General features: G+C 38.4%; 1 protein-coding gene across 1 annotated transcript in view; it reads left to right on the forward strand.

The window, feature by feature from the left end:
- The window catches only part of FMN2 (formin 2), a 262,700-nt gene that overhangs the window by 169,319 nt on the left and 81,333 nt on the right, over positions 1-12,048 (forward strand). The window contains 1 exon segment of the mRNA XM_053667283.1: positions 8,629-8,721. Coding sequence (XP_053523258.1) covers positions 8,629-8,721 — 93 coding nt within the window.

The raw sequence follows: 12,048 nt of genomic DNA on the forward strand, positions 1-12,048 counted from the left end.
TATGCCTTTTGCTATACTTCACCCACCTACAGTGAGTTCCATAGTCCATTTTCTGTTAAATTGAGAATCACTATTCCCTACTGAAAATCCAAGGTCATCCTTAGCATAAAAGTGATGCAATTGAAAAATTCATAGTCTAAGATATATTTTAATTAGAAAATAAGTAAGAGCAAGAATCTTTCAAATTACAGTGCACTTTAGCTTATGAAAGAGTGGAAGGGATACTAATAGAATCATTCTTGTTGAGCTCTATTTTTCTTTTATATGGCAATTATACATGAACCTGTCTTCTATTACATTATGTATATCTGTCTAATGTAATGTACATTTAATTTATTCATTTTAGAGAGAGAGGAAGGGAGAGAGGAAGAAACATCAGTCTGTTGTTCCACTTATTTATGCATTCATTGGTTGATTCTTGTGTGTGCCCTGACCAGGAATTGAACCCACAAACTTGGTGTATTCATGATGATGCTTTAAGCAACTAAGCTGCTTGGCCACTGCTGTCATGTACATTTTTACAAATTTTCATTATCCTCATATTCTCATCTGAAACAGTGGATCTGCCTTTTCAATGCATGTACTTCTCCTCATTGGGATTTCTTTTCCATCAAGCATGTCTGCAAAGTATTGAGTCTGGTCTATTTAAGTCAGCAAAGTTTAGCCAAATATGTGTTGTCCTTCAAGGTAGTTCAACTCAGAACTGACATTTATTGTCTTTTATTGTCAAGACATTTTGCTTGATGCTTGGAGGGAAGCCATACAAACAGATAATTACACTAAAATATAGTAAACCTGATGCTTTAGTTATGACATATGAATACTTTACTGGTGAGAATGGAGTCATGGCATATGAATACTTTACCAGTGAGAAAATTTATTGAAGACAATTTTTTTAGCAGGAGAATCATCCGGTTCAATGGCATATGATGAGTCCATTCTTGGAATTGTGAGCAATCTTACATGACTCAAGTACAGGCTGAGTGCAGGGGACTAGAAAGCAATAAAACCACAGGGATATGCACCAACCAGATCACGAAAGTCAACTTATTCCTGCTGGGCAGGAAGACTCTAAATGGATGAGGGGTGTATGTGTGTGTATTTGGAAAATGTGGGAAGGAGAATGAAGGATGGGGAGGGAAGCATTTCAGGCAGAACAAAAGTCTACTCCTGTATTCTTGGACATTTCAGTATGAAATGGGAGAGTTCACACAGTAAAGTTTATGCCCTGTATAAGGACATTACATTTTATTCTAAATGCGACATCCAGCCACTAAAGAATTGTATTTAGGAAACTGGAGTGATAATGATTTATGTGTTGAAAATACTGCTCTGGCAAGTGTAGAACTTGGGAGACTTAGGAAGGAACTTAAAGATGATAATGATTTTGACCGAGAAGGAGGAAAAAAAGGAGATGGAATGAACTAAACATATGTTTCTAATTTTTAGGGGTGATGAGGGTGGTAAAAGTAATTATTTCAATTTTTCTGTGTACGAGGTAATATGTAAGTACTTCTTTAAAAAATTGTATCACTTCATAATTTCCATCTAGTCAACACTGTGCTGGCTACTGTAATGCTTCTCTGTTTGAGATGCTTACATTTCTTTACATCAGAAAAAGATTGAAAACATTGAAAAAAAGCTTTAAGACATTGAAAAAATGTTTTCATTTATGATGTTTTTTTTCCAGAGTCAATAAGCTTCCAGTATCTTTATTCTCACTGATCTTCCCTCCCACAGACAATATGTATTGTACATGTACTGGGTTCCAATGACCATTTCTCAGGATTCTTAGACTTTTCATTAATTCAGTAGTAACTTTGTCTTGTGGATGGAAGAGTTAATAAGAAGAAAGCCATGCCATTAGTCATTTAGTTCTAAGATTTGATGCCATTTACTCATTCTAGAAAAAAATAGTAAAGTTGTACTTTCTCATTTTCACTAATCGCATACTTTTCTGACCCAACTGCCTTGTAAAAACCATAGTCAGTCATAGATGATTAGATCTCTGACATTTCAATTTAAGATTTATCTTATAAATTCATGACTGTGTTACAAAGCTCATTGTGCAAAATGTTTGTTTTTTTTTAGTGCAATAGCTAACTTAGATTCATTCCAAGCCATAAGATAGTATTTCTCCTGGAGACCCAATATAAGCAAATTATCACGCTTAAGCATAGTCTTCAAATACATGGTACACAGTCACCATGGGATTAAAGCCATTTACAGTTACTCTCCATACAAATGTTTCATTCTCCATGACTGAGGTCCTGCAGTTACTTCTTTTTTCATTTTCAATTGGCCAATGCCAACTGATCCTTCTACACCCAGCTAAAATGACTCCTCACCAGTGACACTGTCTGCATGAACTTGCTCTGTAAGGGATGTTGGTAAAGGTAGATTACCTGAATGGGGATTTGCAGAGGCACATGACAACATATTAAAAGTTCAAGTGTAAATGCCAATGACTTTTCAAATAACACCTAAAATTTGAACCCATTTTCCAGTGGGAACACCTGAGAGCCTTTTGTTCTTTCTATCCTCTAGCTAGAGTTTTCTTTTCCTTTGGGGGCCTAACTCATACTTTCCAATATCAGCTCTTGGACACAGTACAGAATCTTTTTAGATTAGGAATGTCTTTAAATTAAACAAAAGCCTACATGATTGGAATTACTCAGTTATGCCAACCGGCTTTAACAGTATTTTAAAAAAATATTTGGATTTAACTGTAACACAATTTTCCAAGAACTCTATCTTATGTTATGTTTTTAATAATGTTACTAAATGACCCTTAACATTTATGAGATTTCAGTGTTTGGTATTTTTTTAAAAAAATAAAATTCACATAGTCACATACCAATTTTAAAGGTGATAAGTAATAGCTAGGAAGATGTTATGCACCAAGATGCACGACAGATAAGAAAAGAATGGGGCTCAATCCTATAAACTGTCTTATTCAACATATTTGTATATATTATTGAATATGTAAGTGTATATGTAAGAAGTATACATATGTAAGTATATACAAACTCTAGAAATTTAACTTTTCTTTTTACAGTTATCCAATAGGTGTTTCCTTGTGAAAATAGTGAATAAAGTAACAGCCATCCACAAATAATTGTACAGATTATATATCACATTGAAGAGCTTTAGTAATTTGTATTGGGATTTGGAGCACTTGGCCTAAGGTTTACATGTGACCCAGCACTGGATGCTTTGTATCCAGATTAAGGAAAGTCATGGTCATCAGCATAGTTGAAAGTATATTTTTTCCCACACAAAGTCTTAGTGCTTCCTCTGTATTTCAAACACGAGGCACACAGAAGTGAACGCATGGTCCTTGACTTCAGGGGATACAAATTATAATCAGAGATAAATACATGTAAACAAATAAATGCAATAAGATAGTAGTATCATTGACATTTTTTGAGAGCATCTTAAAAGGTAGCTCAGTGCTTGATGCTCAGGTGACCTGCCTTCAACACCCCAATTTCTACTTGAGGAAGTTGGGGCTCAAATAATTTCAGGACTAGCTCAAGATCACATAGCTATTAGTAGGACCAAACCTGCATCCAGATCTATTTTATTGAAATCTTTTCTTTTACTTTATTTCACCCACACATGTTCTGTAGAATAGGGAGATACAAAGTTCAACAGGTGATTGACCCTCCTGGCTTAGGGTAATAGTTGAATCTTGCTGCAGTAGTTGTGTATGGATTAATAAGTCCAAGTTCAACAATTGATCATAAATGGTACAAGTATTTCAGGTGGATGAATAGCATGCATAAAGCATAGAGAAATTTCAATATATATGACATTTTTCCAAGTTAATAAGAAGTTCACATTGACAGGAGAATCCAATTGAGTTTTCCATTTATTCCACTGATAATTGTTGAATGCCTATTGCCTGCTAGGAAATGTTCTAAGTACTAGCAAAAAAAAAAAAAGTGGAGTGAGTAAATAAAAATGAGTGTTCTCATTTGTCCTCAAAGAGAGTGGAATTGTGTGACTCACTAAAGATCCAAACTATCTGTGGTGGGCTTAAATTCTTTTTTTACTTTTTAATGATACAAGTAATGATGTGAATCTTTTTGAAATATTTTAAAAGCAAACTCCAGACATGTCATTCCACAAGGGTACACTGGAGGGGAGTGGGGAGAGAGAGAAAGAGGGAGGGAGGGAGAGAGAGAAAGCGAGATTGATTTCTACTCAATATACAGTTGAAAATTATAATAATTAGAGCAGCTTAGTAAAGAAAAAACTGCCTGGGAGGGACATACATGGACATCACTAGAAACAACCAGATACATGACATGCACCTTGTGTGACCTTGTGGAAGGAGGATGGAAATAAGGTAGACTGCCAGTAACTGACCCGAGAGTTTTTTTGGATCTAAAATTCTACTTGGTTCCCTGCAAGTACAGGAAAAGATGGAAGAAACAGAATAGGTTTTGCTTGCATTTGCATTAAGAATACAGCTCATATAAATGGGCCAAGGACTTTTATAAAATTAAGTGAAATTTAATTTAAAATATTATTTTTCCTTATTAAAATATTTTATTCTACCTTTTGTTTTAAGTTTTTAAAAAAAATATTTTATTTATTTATTTTCTGAGAGAGGGGAAGGGAAGGAGAAAGAGTGGGAGAGAAATATCAATGTGTGGTTGCCTCTTATGTGTCCCTTGCTGGGAACTGGCCTGCAACCCAGGTATGTGCCCTGACTGGGAATCGAACCGCGATACTCTGGTTCACAGGCCCACACTCAATCCACTGAGCTACGCCAGCCAGGGATATCCTACCTTTTTAAAAATCTCCTGTATACTTTTTGTTTAGAAGTTGCTAGGTAAAAATGAAGACCTAGAGAAACTTTGGCACATTTTGGAAGACTTTGTCATGGTTGGTCTGCAGCCCAACTCTGCTTCCCTCACCAGTGAAATCGTCCTTGGAGGCATCAGATCCAGTAGATGAACTTTTGCTCCTGTCTAGTGGTAGAATGTTCTTATAGCTTCACAGACCTCCAGGCATGGTGTGGCGTCATGAAGGGAAGGACAGATTTTACTTCCATTTTCTAATAAAAAGTGGCCAATGAAACACAATTGTCACCAATGGTCAAAGTATTAGTCTTACTCATCTCTGGCTTTTAAGGCTTGAAAGTCAGACCAGGTTAGAGGCTGAATTCTCTTCCCTCCCCCTGCTGACCTAAGCTACTAGACACTGGGCTACTAGTATTTTCCTTTTCTCACTGGGATTGAAAAATAATTAAGAACCATATGGAATAAGGCAAACTCCCTGAGGACAGGGTTTTTTTCCAGCATCTCTGTCCCGGCAGTTGTCACAGGCCTAGAATAGTACCTCGAACGCAGCAGGTGGTCGGTCAGTCCCCGTCTCATATAGGAGGAGATTGGGTAGCAGTTAGGAACTGCTCAGAGACCCTTGGGAATATCTCTTCATGTGATTTTGCCTGAAGTAACTCATTGAAACGATAGAAGGGCTGATAAATCTACCCTATCTCCTTTAATTGATGTATCTTGCCCCCTCTTATATACTAATTTAAATACTTTTAGAAAACTCCCCAAATTAGAGCATTATTAGTATATCTTCACATTAGAGATCAATAAATGTGGTATTTCCAACTACATGGGGCTGTCGTTGTGAGACATGCCAAAGAAAGCTGACTGCTAATGTCTCATCAGTCTCTCTACCATGTTTCTGACAAGTAATAGTCCCCTTCTCTGAATAGTACTGGTGATGAAGTGCTCGCCACCTCGCAAGGCTGGTTACTACATGGGGAGAATTCCCTGAACATTAGCCATTCCCTGTACTTGGAGTGAAAATCTCTTACTCTAACTTCTGCTGGTTTAGTCTCCGCCTTCCTTGGAATCAACGTGGAGTGAAGTCCGCACCCTCTTGTCTCTGGAACCATAGAGACAAGGCCCCAGAGCTGCTTTGAAAGCAGCTCTGTGAATTCACCTGCCATCTTCTCTAAGCTAAACTATACCTGGTTTTATTACAAACGATAGCATCAATAGTTATCATTTTTATGCCCCTACTTATATGTATCCAAGTTTGGTTACAAGGATTTTCCCCTTAGTTTGGCTAATAGTCATACTAATGTTAGAGATTTTCTTAAACCTGTTAGATAAGAAAACTAAGATCCCAAGAGGTTTGATAATTAACCTCAGATCACAAGGGTCATTCAGTGGGTGAGCAAACTGGAATTTAAACTGTATCTGTTAGATTCCCAAACCTGGGATGTTATTTCTACTTCACTAGCTATTTATCCAGCCGCTGACCCACCTGACAGCAAAAATTCAGGCACTAGGAATACAAATGGGAATTAGACTGCCTCTCTCTAAGAGGTCTAGGGAGATAGAAGACACAATTACAAATAACTATCCAGTGTGGTATTTATTCCTGGATCTCATCACATCAACTTACAATCTGTGTCATTTGGCCAGTCTCTTTGTACTTCAGTTTTCTCTGATGTAAAGCAAGAGAAATATTGCTCATGTCCTTCAAAGGGTTTGTGGAGCAGTGTCTGGGTGAACACATGTGAAGTAGCCATACAGAGGCCTTGACACATAAAAATAAGTAATAGCCTTAAGACTGTATGTCCAGGATGCTGTGGGACCATGAAAGAGGGACAGCCAATCCTTCCTGGAGACAGGTGGCAGGGAATGGAAAAAGGGGGGAATCCTTTTTAGGGGCGGTTACAACTGAGGTCTGGCCTGATGTACTAGTGGGAATCGGTGAGTTAAAGGGTGGGAGGAAGGAGAGAAGCACTCCAGGAGGGGAGCCAACATGAACAAGGAGATGGAGGTGACACCATGCACTCAGTCTGCCGAAACTATCAGTAGAGGTAGACGATTTGAAAGCTTGGTGAGCCCTAGATTGTGGAAAGTGCTGTGCTTCATATTAAGGCTTTGAAATTGTCCCCCTAGTCAGGATGTGGCATGTGGGTAGAGGTCACTGAACAGTTTTACGCAATGGCTCAGATCTCTTCTGGATGGCATGTCAAGCTGTGAGAAGGAGCAACGGTTGGTGGAGGGTGTGAGACAGGAAGACCCGTTAAGAGGTTCTAACAGTAGCCCCAGTAAAAACTGTGAGGGTATTTGTACCCAAATAGAGCAGGGATGGAGAGGCGAGGTCTGCTTAAGAAGCACTTAGGAGGTGATACCCACAGGATGTTGGGAGGAAGAGATGGACCCTCGAATAATGCTCCTGGTTTGGTTTGAGTTATTTAGGTTGGGTGATAATATCACTGACAGATGGGGCATAGAATCATGGCAATAGCAAGTCTAGAAAAGGCAGCGATGAGTTCTGTGTGGAAAGTGCTGAGTACTTGGTGTCTGCAGGAAGTTTGACATATGACTCTGAAGCTATGAAATTCCTGGGCTAGAGATGTGGATTGAACAGTCCCCAGTAAGTGAGAGACTGCTCAGGAGAGAGCAGGGAGTGCTGGGAAGGTGGGTGGAAAGAGCCCTTGATGTGTGTGACTGGTTTTAAATTTTCCTACACCTAACTGGATTTTCCATTTGATGGGGGGAGTATGTTAACACAATCCAGCCCTCCTGTGTTCTCATGCTTGGAAAAGCTAATGACCTGGAGGGGAAAGAACGGGGAAATATGGTTTTGTAAGATACAGAAATTATTTTAAAGAGTGCAATAACAAAGTTTCCTTGAGGAGTGGGCAGCCTTACCTTAAGAATTGCAGAGAGAGCATGTTTCCCTGAGCCAAACATGTATTCATCTGTCCTACGTCATGCCCTTCAAGTACATGCTTTTCAATGTTGAATTTGTTTTTTAGATTGAGGTTGTTCACTATCACCATAGTGGCCAAAAATTCTTCAGAAATTTTCTTAGAAATACTTTTTAATTAACCCCAGTGAGACCTATCAGCTACCAAGGCACTTACGGTGGCACAGGTCTGGGAAGAGTGAGCATTTTGGGGACAGTTTGGGTTTTCACCTGTGAATCTGCTACTTGGTGTCTGCGGACCCTTGAGCTAATTGGTGTCTTCTCTGAGACTTCATTTCTGCAGCTGCAGTGAGCTCATAATGTCCCTTTTACTGACTTACTCTAAACATTAAGTTAAGTAATAGGTGAAAAGGTTCTGACTTGGAATGAGGCTCCATATTCATTGGTTGCTCTCCTTACAATAGCACCACAGTTATTATTTGTTCTTTTTCAGAACTTTGGACTTTCCCTGGGGATAAACTTGCATTAGAAGTCAGTTGATGATGATGATGATGATAGGAAATAATAACTGTGTGCCAGGCACTCTTTGAACACTTCCCATCCATTAACTGATTTGATCCTCCTAATAACCCTGAGAGGCAGGTACCAGCGTCACGGCCCCTCTGCAGATGAGACCAAGGCTCAGAGGTTAAGTTGATACACTTTGGAAGTGACCGAACTGGAGTCACAGATTCTTAAGGATTTATAATCCCCTCAAATGAAGCCTTGATTATAGGCTTCTCATGTCAGTATTTGGATGCTTCCAATATATATGTAGAACATATGTCAATTACTGTGGGTAACAAGATCTGCTGACATTAGCAAATAAGGTTCTAACATTGTTTTACTGCTCCATCAACAGCGTTGTAAACAGTGTCTCTCTGATTTCAGCCTGTGAGGTTGAAGCGGGGAAAGTGTACCAGGTGTCCTCAACGGAGCACATCCAGCCCTTCAAAGAAAACATGGAACAGTTTATTGTTCAAGGTAAATTCTGCCGCGATATGTCAGATTCCCCTCCCTTTTCCGCAGAGGGGGGAGGCATTTTTAAAATATATACACATTGGTTTAAAAGGGATGGACATGCTAGAAAAATAAATTATGTTTAATCATGAGTCATACCGTTGTGAGAGACTAGCAATTTGCTAAACATGCTATTTTGTGAATAATATTCATAATTACCATTTCTCTCTAATGACAGTAAATATAATAGATATTGGTTAAAATAGCTCTGAAATATCCTTCTGAGTTTTAGCTCTGCTTATGACCTCAGTTCAACCTGGTTCCAAAATGAACTACTTTGATGTTTTTCAGATCTTCAAAACATTATATGCTGTTTTGTAAAGGATATATACATTCCTCTCAATACCTAACACCATTTTTCCCAAGGAGCCTAGGGGGGATAAATGGTAATGGGCAAAAATAAAATTAAAAACAACTTCACCAATATTATCTCATTGGCTTTTCCTATCTTCCTTTGAGTTAAGCAGGTATGAAAAATTTCAGAAGATATTAAAGAAACAACTTGTGTAAAGGGAAAAATTCTGTTAAATCTGGCTATTTGAAATCATTGAAACTTATGATTTTTTTCATGCATTCGCTACTCAGAACATTTCATATTTGGAATGTTCCATCTCTTCTGTAGATCAGATTTGTGTCATGCAATGCTCTGTGACAGTTCTTGCTGTTCAGGAATTCCCATGGGGTCTGGCATGGCCTGAGACTGAGGCCAAGTGCCACTTCGTCCTCTCACAGGCTATGGCTTTCCAGGTTGTTCAAGTGTCATTAGTGATGTTTGAAATGAATGAGACATGCTGACGTTTAATTAAACCTTAAGTACAGCCCTTTTTTTTAAGGTGGGAAAACACTATTTAATCATTGAATATAATCCTGAAGACTGAAACAGAACATGAAACATGAAATGTAATATGAAATAGATTCATAAATCCAAGCGCTTGTCATTTCCAAATTGTCAGGTGCTCGTGACTTCTAGTGGCATATATATTCATTCACTGATTCCCAAACAGTCCTTTGACTGAACTCACATTCCCATAGTAACATATTAGAGGACCCTGTAAACTCACTCCACTCTTAACGGTGAATAAAAATGAGCCTTGCTTTTTCCATTCAGTGTGGTTTTAGGATCAAGAACGTGTAATTTTAGAAAATGATGTAGGTTAAAAAAAATGGATTTTTTTTGTTGGTGGTGGGAAGAAAGGAGCCCTTAATTCTATGACTCATTAAAAAAAAAGTCAAACAATTTGCTGGATTTCATATTGGAAATGTTGATGCGTGTCACCCATAGACTTGTTCATGTTATATCTGGTTTATTATGCAATATTCTGCATCTGTATTTTGGAACCCAGGCACTGAGATTTTCTTTATGTCTTAACTCATTTTTTGAATGAATAAGAAAGTTATATTTTGAAGCTCAGATGGAATTTCTAGATGTGGGATTAGACATCATATAAGAAACATCATTATTGTGTGGATGTGGTCAGCTAGGAAGAGAAGAAAAATGGACCGGGGTGGAGTTCTGGAGGAGGGGAACACTTCCATTATGGACACAGAGGCCCCCACAGGGGTTCGTATTTACATAAGTCAGAAAAAAACAAGAGAGGCTGTTGGTGTAATGGCAGCCAGAGTTAGGAAGAGTTTCAGAAAGGAGGTACCATTCTAGTGGTACCTGTTTGTGGGTGGAACATTCTAGGGGGTTGGCATAGGCAAAAATCAATTTTGTGAGCTTTTAATATTTAAGAAAAATGAGGCGGTGGAAGAGCCCAAGTCTGCCACAATTTTAGAAGGTGTCGTAGGACAACTACATCTGATGCATAAGTGTTTAACTGTTTAATCCAAGTCACTATAGTTTAGCTATCTCTAACTTACACCAGCATATGCGATTTTAGTCTTGTGCATGGGTTATGGAGAAAACCAATCGGTTATCTCTAGATGGTGATTGAGAATTTATGTGTAGTTCTTGTTAGATTTTCTTTTGTGCCTCTTTTTTTTTTAAAGTTGCTCATTTTAGGAAATGAGAAAGATGAGGCAAATGAGACCACTAGGGAACATGACGCTTTGCTAAGATTTCTCTTAAAACTTGGCACACTCCTTCCTCTTCCTCTTTCTCTTTGAATCCAAGCTGCCCCTTGGACAGAGTATACATATGAAAATCTCCTGCTGCACTATGAATGTCCTCAGAGGCAGCAGGTTGCCTCTGTGTGAGTGCCTGCACACAGGAGGTCGCCGGGAAGAAATAGGAGCTAGCTCTCTGTCGTTAGCCTCCACAGCCTTTTACTCATATGACTTATTTTGATAAGTGTATATTTTAAAACTTCCACTTAACCCATTTTTTTTGGTTGAATGGCAAATTTGTTTAAAAAAAGGTAAAGGTAGCTTGCTAATTAATGAAGTAGAGTCCCTATTGTGATTTTATAAATCAGAAACCTTTAATAAGATTATCATTAGCCTCACTCCCTATAACTTTACCCCCGCTTTTTTTAAACATTTCTTCCTTGGATGAAATATGGTAAATTGTAGCTGAACTAGAGGAATAGAACCAAGATGAAATGCATAAATATGTAGTCATGCATACAGTTAAAAGGGTGTTGAGACCTCTTTTAAATATACAACTTTTAGTATTGGTCATTCTGTGCGTGAGAATAAAGAGACGCACTGGAAGCAAGGGGTATCGACTGTACCAAAGATGAAGAAGTCTGCAGGGGGTGTCTTCTCTCAGAAACGGTACCCATGGAGCCCTGTGAGCTGTGGTCCACATTCACAGGGAGCACATTTGCTGCTTTATTTTCTCTTCTGAAAATATCGTGAGAGCTTCCTTTAGTGATGATAAAAGATAAAATAGATTTGATTTTTCAAAGTAATTTTTCATGGACCATTTCAAGTCAAAAGAGGAACATAATTGTCTTCTAAGCAAACAAGGGGTTTCCTTGTTATCAGCAGGATAGCAATCATGACAGTATTAAGCGTTAATGAAGAGTTAGCCGAAGCCTGTCTATACGCCACATGATGTTAATTTCATGAGTCTTCAGGGCAGTCGGAGCAGCCACTGTTGTCCTACTTTACAATAAGGAAGCAGAGCCTCGGAGGGTTCAGTACTCGACTAAAGTCACATGATAGATAACTATCATGTTGGAACCAGGACCTTTTATAAGAGGTTGCAGCTATAGTTTATTTTATTTTTAAAATCATTGAAACATAGGGACTCCAAGAGGTGGTGAATAAGGCAGTGTGTGATGTCATGTGATTGAAACTGTAATGAAGATGAAACCCATGTAAGATAGTCCAGGAAACTCACGT

Source organism: Artibeus jamaicensis, unplaced genomic scaffold (assembly GCF_021234435.1).
Source record: "Artibeus jamaicensis isolate MK-2021 breed Jamaican fruit bat unplaced genomic scaffold, CSHL_Jam_final contig_467, whole genome shotgun sequence".
NCBI classification, from domain to species: domain Eukaryota; kingdom Metazoa; phylum Chordata; class Mammalia; order Chiroptera; family Phyllostomidae; genus Artibeus; species Artibeus jamaicensis.